This window comes from Mauremys reevesii, linkage group 3 (genome assembly GCF_016161935.1).
Source record: "Mauremys reevesii isolate NIE-2019 linkage group 3, ASM1616193v1, whole genome shotgun sequence".
Classification (NCBI taxonomy): Eukaryota; Metazoa; Chordata; order Testudines; family Geoemydidae; genus Mauremys; species Mauremys reevesii.
Genome location: NC_052625.1, coordinates 188,328,449 through 188,340,855, shown reverse-complemented (window position 1 = coordinate 188,340,855; position 12,407 = coordinate 188,328,449). Strand labels below are relative to the sequence as shown.

At 40.0% G+C, this 12,407-nt stretch overlaps 1 protein-coding gene across 4 annotated transcripts in view; it reads left to right on the top strand.

The window, feature by feature from the left end:
* The window catches only part of LDAH (lipid droplet associated hydrolase), a 193,231-nt gene that overhangs the window by 74,721 nt on the left and 106,103 nt on the right, over positions 1–12,407 (top strand). For all 4 annotated transcript variants that reach the window (XR_005597012.1, XM_039532565.1, XM_039532563.1 and 1 more), the window contains exon 4: positions 9,883–10,052. Coding sequence is in view for 3 of the 4 variants with exons in the window: in XM_039532565.1 (XP_039388499.1) it covers positions 9,883–10,052 (170 nt within the window). In the remaining variant the exon portion in view is untranslated. The remainder of the gene's footprint in view (positions 1–9,882; positions 10,053–12,407) is intronic.

The window sequence follows — 12,407 nt, the reverse complement described above, 5'->3', positions numbered from 1 at the left end:
TTATATTGACAGAGCATTACTGATTCTGATCTTTGTTGTCCATGTCACAGGTCCAAAGATGAGCATATTGTTAGAGTTCTATGAAACACTAATAAAAGAGAGCTGTCAGCAGTAGCTATCCTGGCCTTGAATCGACTTCCTCTCAGTTCGTTGCTAGTTTCCTGTCTATCTTGTTTAAAGAATTTAAAGTTCAAATTCTGTGTCTTCCCTTTATAGGCACTGCACAGTTCAGCTCTACCTGAATCTCCTCTCCTTCATCCCCGCCATTACTCCTGTGCTCTCATCTTCTCACAGTGTTGCTGTCCTTGCCGCTTTTTCCCATTCTCTCCATGGCTGCTCCTATTCCACGCCCTCACGATGGAGACTCGTCTTTTTTTCTCACCTCTCCTCCTGTCTTGTTTTTTTCATTCAAATCCAACCTGCAACTTTTCTCTTCACTTTCTGCTCTGGGGCTCTCTACCCCTCTTCCCTACTTCCATCTATTCAAACATATCAAAGCTTATAAGCTTTGTTCTTTATGGTCAGATTCTGCTAGTCTTATTTATGTTTGCCTGGTACCTTATTTACTGAGTAACCCCATTGACTCTGTCCTAAGTAATGCCACTCATGTTACTTTTTTTTGTTTTAACCTTTATCCGATTACCCCCCTTCTTTCCTTTACGTGTTGTCCTCATGTACTGTCTGCCTAATTTAGGTTACAAATCCCTTGGGTGCAGGGATAGCCTCTGTTTTATTCTCTGTAAAGACAGTGCAGAAAATTTTAGAATTAATATCAGAGGGGTAGCCGTGTTAGTCTGGATCTGTAAAAAGCAACAGAGAGTCCTGTGGCACCTTATAGACTAACGGACGTATTGGAGCATAAGCTTTTCGAACTAACCTCATCATCTCTAGACTGATTCTTGCCTGCATATTTATACCTGCCTCTGGAAATTTCCACCACCTGCATCTGACGAAGTGGGTATTCACCCACGAAAGCTCATGTTTAGTCTATAAGGTGCCACAGGACTGTTTTGTCGCTTTTTAGAATTAATAATAGCTCTTGGATGGAAGTCACTATGGAAATACAGTACAAGGTGTTATTAAAACTGAAGTTTTTCTGCCTTTCCCCCAGTGAGTGATCAAACTTTGCCTGAATCTGATGGCAGAAATTTCCCTTTGTAAAACTGGAAGATATTTATGTCTGGCCAAATATTAAATGTTGATTTTACCACTATACAGAAGGAACACACCATTTTGTACGCCTCTGTCCAGGAATGCTACGTTACACCTCAGGCTGGTGACCCAACAGACTCAGATATCAGTGAAACAGTTTTCTCCTTTAAAACTGGACAGTACTTATGTTGTCCAAATACACAATAAAAATAAGACAATTCCTAAAGGCATAAGGTAAGAAATGTACTAGATTGCTTCCTGCCAGAGTCCAACTCAGGAGCTAGGGCTGGGAGGACTTTTGGGAAGGGCCTTTTACAGCACAATCAGATTGCTGAGCTGAAACATGGCCTTTCTCTGTGAGAAACCAAATAAAGATGGCTTCCGCCAAGCAGGTGGATCCTCCTCATCACATGGAGTAGACTCAGTGAGTTAGTGATGCCAGAAAATTGCAAGATTTCCACCATGTGACTTCCTCATTATTATTATTATTGTAATATATTATTTGTATTGTGATAGTCCTGAGAGACCCAGCTGAAGTCAGAGCCCTATTGTGCTGGGTGCGGTGTACCCATAAGAAGAGACAGTTCCCCTCTTGATGGTCTTGCTGCCTTCATCACTGACTTGGTTACATCTTTAAACAAGCATTTTCCTGCTTTCTCTCTTGCTGCCACTCATGTTTGAGAAGAGCTCTCTGTAAACATCCACAAAGCTACTTCCTTCTCTTCCTTTAAATCGCTACTTACCGCTCACTTTTTCCATGATGCCTCTAAAGAAACACGATGACAGTCAGGCAGCTGGTGTATTGAGACCACTGTATATTATGGTGACCAATATTGTCTTCTTATGCTCCTGTTTGTCCGTGTCTCCACCTATTGTCTCTTGTCTTATATTCTTAGGGTGTAAATTCTTTGGGGCAAAGACTGCAGTGGGTTGTTTTTGTCCAGTTTGTACAGCAGGGACCTGATCCGTGACTGATGCCCCTAAGCGGTATGAAGAAAAAGTCAGGATGAAATGAAGTATGATTGTCTCCATTTTCAAGATGAAGAATTGGTGCACACATAGGTCAAGTGACTAGCTCATGATCACACAGGAAGTCTGGCAGACCCAGGAATTGAACCCAAATCTCGTGTGTCTCAGTCCAGGCTCTAGAACCACAAACTGACTATCTGAGTTTTCCCTCCTCTATACCAGTTAACCTTCTGAGGTCAGCATGAGCTGCAACTTGATACAGTTTACAGGCATCTAAAATCAAAATCATAACTGGCGTCTGTGGAGAGTTTGCAGAGAACGACATTCACTCAAAATGCCATCGGTTCATGTACATGGTTGGAACTCAAAGCAGCATCCGTTAGCAGCTAGTGCAGACCAAAATGTTCCAAGAGCAGACCTCGGTCTTCACCCACTGGAGGCCACTGTGCTGAGTAGGCAGAAGGCTTCCTCTGGTGTCCATGTAAAACAGAGAGAAGCTCTGGCAAGGGAACACAGGCAGTAAGCAGTGAATTGGCAATTTTCCAGCAACAGCATCTGTTCCCTTTGTCCTCCTCTATTGCTGCAACAACAACTGGAAGGTGATTTGTGGGAGGGGACTGACTCATGATCAGTTGAAGCCAAACCAAGAGATGGGTGGAAACAAAAATGCCCAGCCGCATGTATGCTGTACAAAGAAAACATGGGGCAAAATCCCATACCTCTAAGAACCAGAGGGAAAGGTAGAGGCATCCTAAAATTGTTGGAGAAGGGGCAAATACAGATCTGTTGTCCTCCTCAGAGTTGCATAAAGGCATCAGTGGGGAGTATCAGCCTGGTGTTCTTTTGTGAGATGGCAGAGAAGATGGCAAGCCACTGGGCCTTCTCCCAGGAAGACTCACTGGTAGGAGGAAGCTTGTTTGGAGGTGGGGAGTTGTATATGAGTGTAGGATTGACTGAGGGACTTCATGTGATCCTTCATTGGAATTCTGACAAGTGTCCATGCCTCCTACTTCTAATTGGCTCAGGCCTCATTGGCCTGCTCAGTACTCTTTGAGGTAATTTTATATTAGCAGTTTGGTTTTATGTATACACTTCAGCTCCTCTTATAGTGCCAATGCTTGCCTGCCCTTCTCCCCACCAATGTTTATTTTATGGCCTTCAAAGCTCTAATAAATTATTAGGGCCTGGCTCCTCACTCTCCTACACCTTATGTAGTCCTATAACTGTTATAAAATTGGTTATAGTTATATGTTAGCTTTTTATACCCATATCACACTTACTTTACATGAGGGTAAGTGATTATGCAAGGTGTAGGGAAGCACAGAATTGGACCACCAGAACATATGTAACAATACCTGTACTGACTTCCCATTTGGGCAGTCATGGAGATTTAGTGCTCCAGAGGTCTGTGTTTTTCTCTCTTAGGTCTTGATGTTCATCTCGGCAAAAATAGCTCTCTGCTGATTATTAATTAGAGACGTTTTAAGTATGCAGAGCAAAATAGACACTAATGTGTATGCCTAGTTAATTTATTTTGCTATAATGAATTTTATTTTAAAAACAAATCTTTTTTTACTGCATTTGTTGTGATCACACAAATATGATTTATTTTTAATACAAGACCTGCTGAAAAACAAATTAGACAATAAAGAATATTATTGCAGATATGGAAAGCAAATATTTGGGAACAAAATGGAGATAGTCAATTTTATAAATTAAGATTCATATTATTTTTCTAATAAAGAAAATAAAGCATATAAATCAATCCTGAGAAAATGGAAATTTATTTGTGGAGGATACTTTTACAAAAAGTAATTACTCCAATAAACACTAATGAATGGTACGTTTATCTTAAATGTCTCATGAACAGTTCCCTGGGGGAGGAGGGCCCCGATTAAGATCTAAAGGTCAATCTAAAACACAATGCTTTAAGAACTTGTTCCTGGTGTCAATAGGGTTTTTTTAAATATTTATTGAACATTCTTTCATGCTTCCCCCCGCCGTTACTTTGGCATTTTACAGTTTGCTAATATAAATTAGCTAGGGTTCAGTAATTGAATTGGGCTGGGTAAAGTGTGCAGGCTTTAAGCAGTAGATCTATGGGGGATATGTTTTCCAAAAATGTGCCTGTATTTCACGTGCAAAGCAAAAACTGGTAGTTCAGTTTCTGAGTGCACAGTTCCATGGCTTTTAACATTTTTATTTTGGGTTTCTCAGTGGCAAAAGATAAATAAATAAATAAATTCCTAGATTCCACGGCCAGAAGGGATCAGTTTGATCATCTTGTCTGACCTCCTGTGTAACACAGACCACAGATCTTTCCCCGAGTAATTCCTCGAGCACATCTTTTAGGAAAACATCCAATCTGGATTTCAAAATTGTCAGTGATGGGGAAGTCACCATGACCCTTGGTAAATTGTAATTGTATGACTAAATAAGAGCAAGAGCAGTGGGGTAGGTTGATGAGAAGGGAAAAGTTTAGGGTCAGCGAACTTGGCATCTAATTATGCAGCCAAACAGTGCTGATGTATTTCCCCATGTAATTCATATTTACGGCTCCTATGGGGGGACCAAAACTTAACCCCTCACATACATTTCTGTTCCATAGCCAGTCATCACAATCCCTGCCCTCTTAGCATCCTTGGGTTTCACATTATCCCAACAGGGGCAAAGGAAAGGCAGGCTCAAAGTTATATTCTCCTCACGCTGGACTGGTTAATAAAGCATGGAAAGGGGAACACACGGTAACATTCAAAGAGAGTGGAGCTGACATATATCCCTCTGAACTAGATAAATTGTCCCTCTCTGAAACTCAGTGGCTCTTGGAGCAACTTTAGCTCCTCCCACATGTTGTAGCACAGCCCTCCATTACTTTAGCATAGTTGCAAATAGATGAGTCTCTACTTGTGCTATAAGAGGACCTATTTCCAAGTTCTTTTTTCCCTTCTTACAGTGATGCATTAACCCTTTTTCACCTTTCAAAAGTAGTACATTTTTTCCTACGTGATTTGTTAGCCCTTCATCACAGCTATGTTCTCCTGGATCCATGCTACCGTTGACCTATAGGGGTAGGCTTGTGACTGTGGGAGATAGACCCTTCACCAGAGCCAGACAAAGAATATGGAAGTCACTGCTAGATGAAACATGTCAATGTGTTCAAAGCCAAATATAAACTCCACCTATTTGCCCACAATAGTATCCTACATTTCCAGAGTCATTCATTAAACAAAAGCCAAAGCAAAAATAAAACCAAAGCCTGCTTGATAGGAGGGAAGGAAACGAGAGACACTCATCATCTTTGGGAAAATGGGAAGTGCTCAGTGACGAAGGCCATATACATAGACTCATAACTGAATAACATAACTGAATGGGTGGCTGAACTGTTTGATTATCTTAAAAGCAAAGTAGCTGATAGTATCTGCTTTTGTAGATATCTGACACTCTTTACTCTTCTATTTAAAAAAAATGAAAAGATAACTTTTCTCACAAGTGGCTGCCTCTATCACTCCCCTAGATTATCTTCTCTTTATTTCAAAGAAAATCTATATTGTGTCTTAGCAGACCATGACTAAAATTTGGGGGTTATGGAATTACTGTATGAAGTCTTCAACTATGAATAAACATCCTGGGCCAGATTTCAAAGTTTGACCCTGGCAACTGCACAGAGATATTCATAGGTACCCAACTTAAGCGTTCAAAATCCTGTTGCCTAACTGGCCATGTGTGCATGAAAGTCCCTTATTTGCATGCACACTTCAGGGATTTACATGCAGAAATTAGGCATGTACAAAGGTAAGTGTACGATTTCATCCCTGCAAATCTTGCCTGCAGTGTCTTTTATGAACAACTAGTTTAAAAGAGATCCAGGATCTTGTAGACTTTGTAATGATATGCCCCTGTTTATGGTCTCTGTGTCAGTCTCATGGGAGTTGTTACTGTATGCTCATATGGCTGTATCAATTTTCTTCTCATCTAATTTCACTCACATACAACACCACCCCTCTTTCCCCCTCCAAAAAGGCTATTTCAAACCCAGAGTCCCATTCTTCTTAGCAAGGTTAACCAGACAACTAATCTCTGAACAAACACTTGAATTTAATCTATCATTATTTTCTGACTCTGGGTTTAATAGAGGTCAGAAAAAGAGATTCTTTAAAGCAATCACAAGCTTATTTTTCCAAAAGCACATCAGTAGATTAACATTTTGCCAAAGAAAATGCAGAAATACAGTATTTCTTTTAATACATTTCAGCTAAATAAAGTCTTAAGACTACATAGCTTGGCTCAGATAGGGTGTATTCAGCATAAGGTACAACTCATGTAACTTCTGCTATCTAAAAATTCAGCTTAAATGAGCTCCACTTCAGCCGTGCAATTTATTCCACACCTGAGGTGAAGTAGCTCGTCCTTTGCTCTCTTCTCTGATGTAAGGCCATTAGAGAGGGAACTGCCAATGTGTTTGTGCAAATCTCTTTGCTTATATAAAGATCCCATTTAAACATCACCACCCAAGAAATTCATGTTGATTTTGGACAATCCCTGGATGATTTTATTCTATAAAAATAAATAAATAATCATATAAACCAATGACATGACCCTGCTCCCATAGATTTCATTCCATTATAAAGGTAATGTTTGCACTGGAGAGACATTTTGAGATAACATGAGACAAACACAATTTTACGTGGGGCCAAAAAAATAAAAATAAATATAAATATATATGGGGATACATGATGATGTGGGATGGTTTAGAAGTCTTGGAGTTTGGAATGTGTGGATTATTCATGATTGGCAAAGCCGTGAGTGATTTCAGCATCTGCCAATAGGGGTTTTATGGGTCCAATCCAGTAAATTTCTTATTTGTTCAAATACTATTAACCGTTGATTTTTTCTTATTCAACTGTGAAAACAGCTATTGAAATCAGCAGGATTCCACACTGGCGCACATCTGCTTGTGGGATCAGGGCCATAGTTATTTTCCATGATGAAAGCAGTTTCATATTTCTCCCTTGTACTATTATGTTTAGAGATGAAAGTTACTAGAATAATCACTGCTGTTAAACAAGGGAAGAAAATCTCATAGAAAAAATAGAAAATTTCAAACTGGTTTGTTCTATAGGTCACAGTCCTGCCGTCCTTAGTCCGATTTTCTATTGAAATTAATAGGTGTTTTACCTGAGTAAAGTGCAGGATCAGGGTATAATCTGTAATTTATGGAAAGTTAGCATATGGATCCTAGAAAACTCCAGTACATGCTTATCCTCCCATGCTGTGTTTGTCATTCTTGTGTAATTTGGCTTCACAATATACCCGTGTTTTGAAAAGAAAAGAACATCCTTGCTGCCTAAAATTAGGCATCTAAATAAGTGGCTATCCTTTCAGTGGTTCTGAGCAGCCACAGCGCCTACTGAAATTAATGAGAGCTGTGGGTACCGTAGCATCTTATAGGTCAATTATTTGGGTGACTAAATATGGATTTAGGTGCCTATCTTCAGGAAGGCTAGTTTGAAAATGGTGGCACTATGTTTGCCCATAGTTATTGATGTTGTGTGTATTACACAACTGTTTTAGTATGTCCATTGTATCAGGTAATGTACATATGCATGGTGAGCAACTTTCCCTGACCTGAAGTTTGTAATGTAGAAAGACACAGTATCTGAACCCCAAATGCTCAAAAATCATGACTCATGCTCCACAGAAAATCATGAGATAAATGTATTATTATTATTTATGCATGTTTTCTATTTGCCATCTGGTGTTTTGAGCTTTGTGGTACATATTTTTGAGCTTTTCTCTACAATACCGAGAGTTACAGATTTATTTTTATTTTATTTTATTTTTTAAAATGAAAGCTGAGATTCACATAAAATCACTTCTTTCTAGGTACCGGGCCTTTAAGTAAAGCATCCGATATTACAAGACTCTCAATAAAATCTACAGAGCGAGCAACACAAGACAAATAAAGGATGGGATCAGAAACAGGCTTATAGAGAGAAACTGATTTGCTTAAGGTCCCACAGTAGGTTAGTGGAAGAGCCTGGAATAGAACTCAGGTCTACTGAGTTCTAGTGAAATGTCACGCCCTACCCATGAACCACGCTGCTATTCTGAATCTGACATGTACTGTCTGTACTTTTACTGAGATGAGTGAGGTGGCCAACTATCTCCTACATGAAGTTAGGCTGCCGAATAAACAAAAAGTAGTAAAGACAATTTTTTTGCTAAAAACAATGTTTTGGCCTTAGGCCCTTATTTGAAGTTTTGGAAAACAGAACAAGCTTTTTCATTTTCCATTACCTGCAGAAAGCCTCATTGGCAAAACATTGCTTCTCATCTAATTTTCTGTCCCTCACATGTGTTTTAATAAAACCTTTTTTTCTTTTTTCATTTAAAGCAACCTAATATAAATCATACCAGGACAAGACCAATAACAGTTTTACTAGGAGTATTAGTTTGGTTGAACAAAGCCCTTTCTGTGGCAAACTCTCTGGTAATTTGCTTGAGGTTTGGGGCGGGGAGATATTAGTATACAATATTTTCTTTTAACAATTATCATTTTGCATCAAAAGGTCATTTTATATAGGCAACCAAAAAGGTAGTCTAGTACAGTACCAGCTCATTCCATCTAGGCAAGTGGCTACTGCATGCACAGTAGCTACAGTACTTTAATGTGAAAAAAATATAGTATTTAAAACTGCTGACTGTGATTGACAAGAAATTGACTGTATGTGGATTTAAAACTTTGATGGCAGCATTAGATGGACTATATTCTCTTTTATGCTAAGCCCCCTTTATATTGTGGAAAGGGCCTTTAAAGAGGATATAAATGTCATTTATTCTATGTATATTATTGTAAATGAATATTTGGCCCTGTTTACATTTTTCTCTTGCCCTCTTTCTCTCTCTCTTTGGTAGTTAAATATATCTGAGTGCCTCACAGTCTTTAATGTATCTATCCTCACAAAACCCCTTAATGGTAGGGAGTTGCTACTATCCCAGTTTTACAGGTGGGGAACTGAGGCACTGAGACACTTGCCTGGGGTTACACAGAGTCTTTGGCAGAGCAGAGAATTAGCAGTCATTGGTGAAGTCTAAGAACTTGTGTAAATTTATTTACAAGTTTATTAAAGTGGACTTAAAGCAGTGTGTGTGTCTGTGTGTGTGCGCGCGTGTGCATGCCTCTGTTTTTAAATGTGAGATTTTGGTAGGGTTATTTTGAAGGTGGGAAGCGTGGAGTTGAAGAAGTGGATTATATTATATTATGCACTGAAGGCCCTAAGGTTCATGGTCATTCTGACCTTTTCTGGAAAAAAAGTTCCACAGCTGTGGTCTGTTTGGAGAAAAAGTACTATCTTGAGTGTGTTAGTTTTGATCCTTAGGTTGCTGGTTCTATTGTTCATGTGGTACACCGCTGTTGTGGTAGGTCATGATCATACAAGGTAAATTGTCCCTGAGGAACCTGAGTCAGTCCATAGAGTACTTTGAAGATCAGGACCGAAGCCTTGAATTTGATCTTGAATTGAATGAAAAGCCATTGAAGAGAGAGGAACTGGGCTGGGGTGTTGTGCTCTCAGCTCCTGAGGTTGCTGAGTCCTTCCCTTTCCTCAGTTAGACGCAACATTTCACATCCTGTGGAGGTCATAATGAAGGTCTAAGTTTATCAGTGGGTGATCACTCAAAATTACAAATTATTTTCATTTCAGAGATGAGTTAGTGGAAATGCCCTTAAATAAAAGAATGTGTATTTGTTTTATTTTTCAGACACGGATATTAAGGAACTAGAGGATGTCTTTGGACTTCACGGACAAATTGAGCACAAGTTGGACTTCCTCAGAAAGAACGTGCCAAAAGATATGAAGCTTGTGCTGATTGGTCATTCAATCGGTTGCTACATCACCCTTGAAATGATGAAGAGGGCATCAGAACTTCAGGTATGTCAGCCTTGGGGAAGGGAAGCTGTATCGCTCAGCAGAGCATCCCCCACGCTTAGCATTTGATTGATCAACAAAGACGATAGTCGGATTCCACATCCTTTGTGTAGAAGCAGCATCCCCCCTACTTTCAGACAAAATTCTTATTGAAGTAAATGATGTTCAGTTACTTTTCGTGAGTGTCTGACTCCAGAAGAGAGGAGAGTGATACAGAAATATATAATCTGATTTTTCCACTGTAAAGCGCCGTGCTTAGCAATTTACACCCCTGCAAAAGCAGTATGGAGAACTGCTGCCAACTCAGAATAGTAGTAATTCCCTATTTGTGAGATGAAAGGTAGGTATTTGTGCAGGACTGATCTGTCTCAAAGGATGCTGTGAACGTTAATTAACTTGAGTAGTCCGGTTTAGTAATTCATTAGTAAATGTCATTATTGGCAATGATGCAATTTGATATGTTTACATTTTAATAACATTATGCAATATATAATTTGAAGGGAAGATCACATAATATATTATGCGGCTGCATGTCATGGATAAGGTGTTTTTTTTATTAAAAGGGATACTGCTAGCCAGTTTCAGGATCAACAGGCACCTAATTAATGTGTAAGGTAATATGTGTCAAAATGTTTTCATAATTTTTTAAAATTTCCTTGAACATTTATTTAATATTTAAACATCCGCTATCAGTGCCATGAATTCAAATAATAACCAATAGAATAATAGCCTAGTAAAATGAGGGCCTGATTCAGTCTCTAATTGCTACTGTAATACAAATGTTTAAGAATAAGAATACTTAGGGCTTCCATGGTGCTTTCATAACTTCAGAGCAATTTGCAAACATTAAACCTCACAAAATCCTAGTAAGCCAGAAAAGTAAATATTTCCATTTTACAGAAAGAGAAACGAAGGCCCAACAGTTAACTGGTTTGCACAAGGTTAGAAGGAGGTAGTGATGGTGCTAGGGTTAAAATTCCAGAGTTCCTTGCTAATAATCCTGTGCTGAGACCACTAGATATTTGACATCTGCATTGTGTTATTGCATGAGAACCCAAAACTGAAACTAGCTAATAACAAAAACTGACATTTTTTTTAAGGAAACTATTACGGATTAATCTGCTCTTACTGTCTGAAGATGAGTAAAATGCTAAATGTAAATGAAAAAAACATAAATTGTGAAAAATGAATTAGAGATTTAAAAATGTTTAATTATATCAAGTGTTAGTAGTAGTAGTAGTAGTAGAGTTAAGGACATTCTTTCTTTTTAAATGAAATACAAATGTACTAAAATTCTTGCTTTTGTGGCTTAGACCCAGGGTATGTCTACACTACAAAATTAGGTCGATTTACTAGAAGTCAATTTTTTAGAAATCGATTTGATACAGTCGATTGTGTGTCCCCCCACTAATCGCATTAAGTCGGCAGTGTGTGTCCACAGTACCGAGGCTAGCGTCGACCTTCGGAGTGTTGCACTGTGGGTAGCTATCCCGTAGTTCCCGCAGTCTCCGCCGCCCATTGGAATTCTGGATTGAGCTCCCAGTGCCTGATGGGGCAAAAACATTTTTGCGGGTGGTTCTGGATACGTCGCCAGGCCCCCCTCCCTTCCTCCCTCCCTCCTTCCGTGAAAGCAACGGTAGACAATCATTTTGAGCCTTATTTCCTCGGTTACCCGTGCAGACGACATACCACAGCAAGCATGGAGCCCGCACAGCTCACTGTCACCGTATGTCTCCTGGGTGCTGCTGGAAGATGCGGTACTGCAGTGCTACACAGCAGCATTGCCTTGCCTTGCCTTGCGGACAGCAGATGGTACAATACGACTGCTAGCCGTCGTCGTCGTCCCATGGGTTCTCCTGGCCGGCCTTGGTGAGGTCGGTCAGGGGCTCCTGGACAAAAATGGGAGTGACTCCAGGTCATTCTCTTCTTTAAGCTTCATCTCATGGAGATTCAGTCCTGCCTGGAATATCATGCCAGCTGGAGGCTTCTGCCTCAGGCTGCTCTCCCAGTCGGCAGCACCATGCGGTCGCACCTACCCCAGCCTACCCCTTGCTCCCATGGCTTATGAAGCCTGGACAGTAGTAAGGAGCAGTTCAACTATAGGCTGAGCAAGTGCAGAATGGTGGTAGAATGTGCATTTGGACGTTTAAAAGTGCACTGGCACAGTTTACTGACTCGGTTAGACCTCAGCGAAACCAATATTCCCATCATTATTACTGCTTGCTGTGTGCTTCACAATATCTGTGAGAGTAAGGGGGAGACGTTCATGGCAGGGTGGGAGGTTGAGGCAAATCTGGCCGCTGATTACGCACAGCCAGACCCTAGGGGAGTTAGAAGAGCACAGCAGGGTGCGCTGCA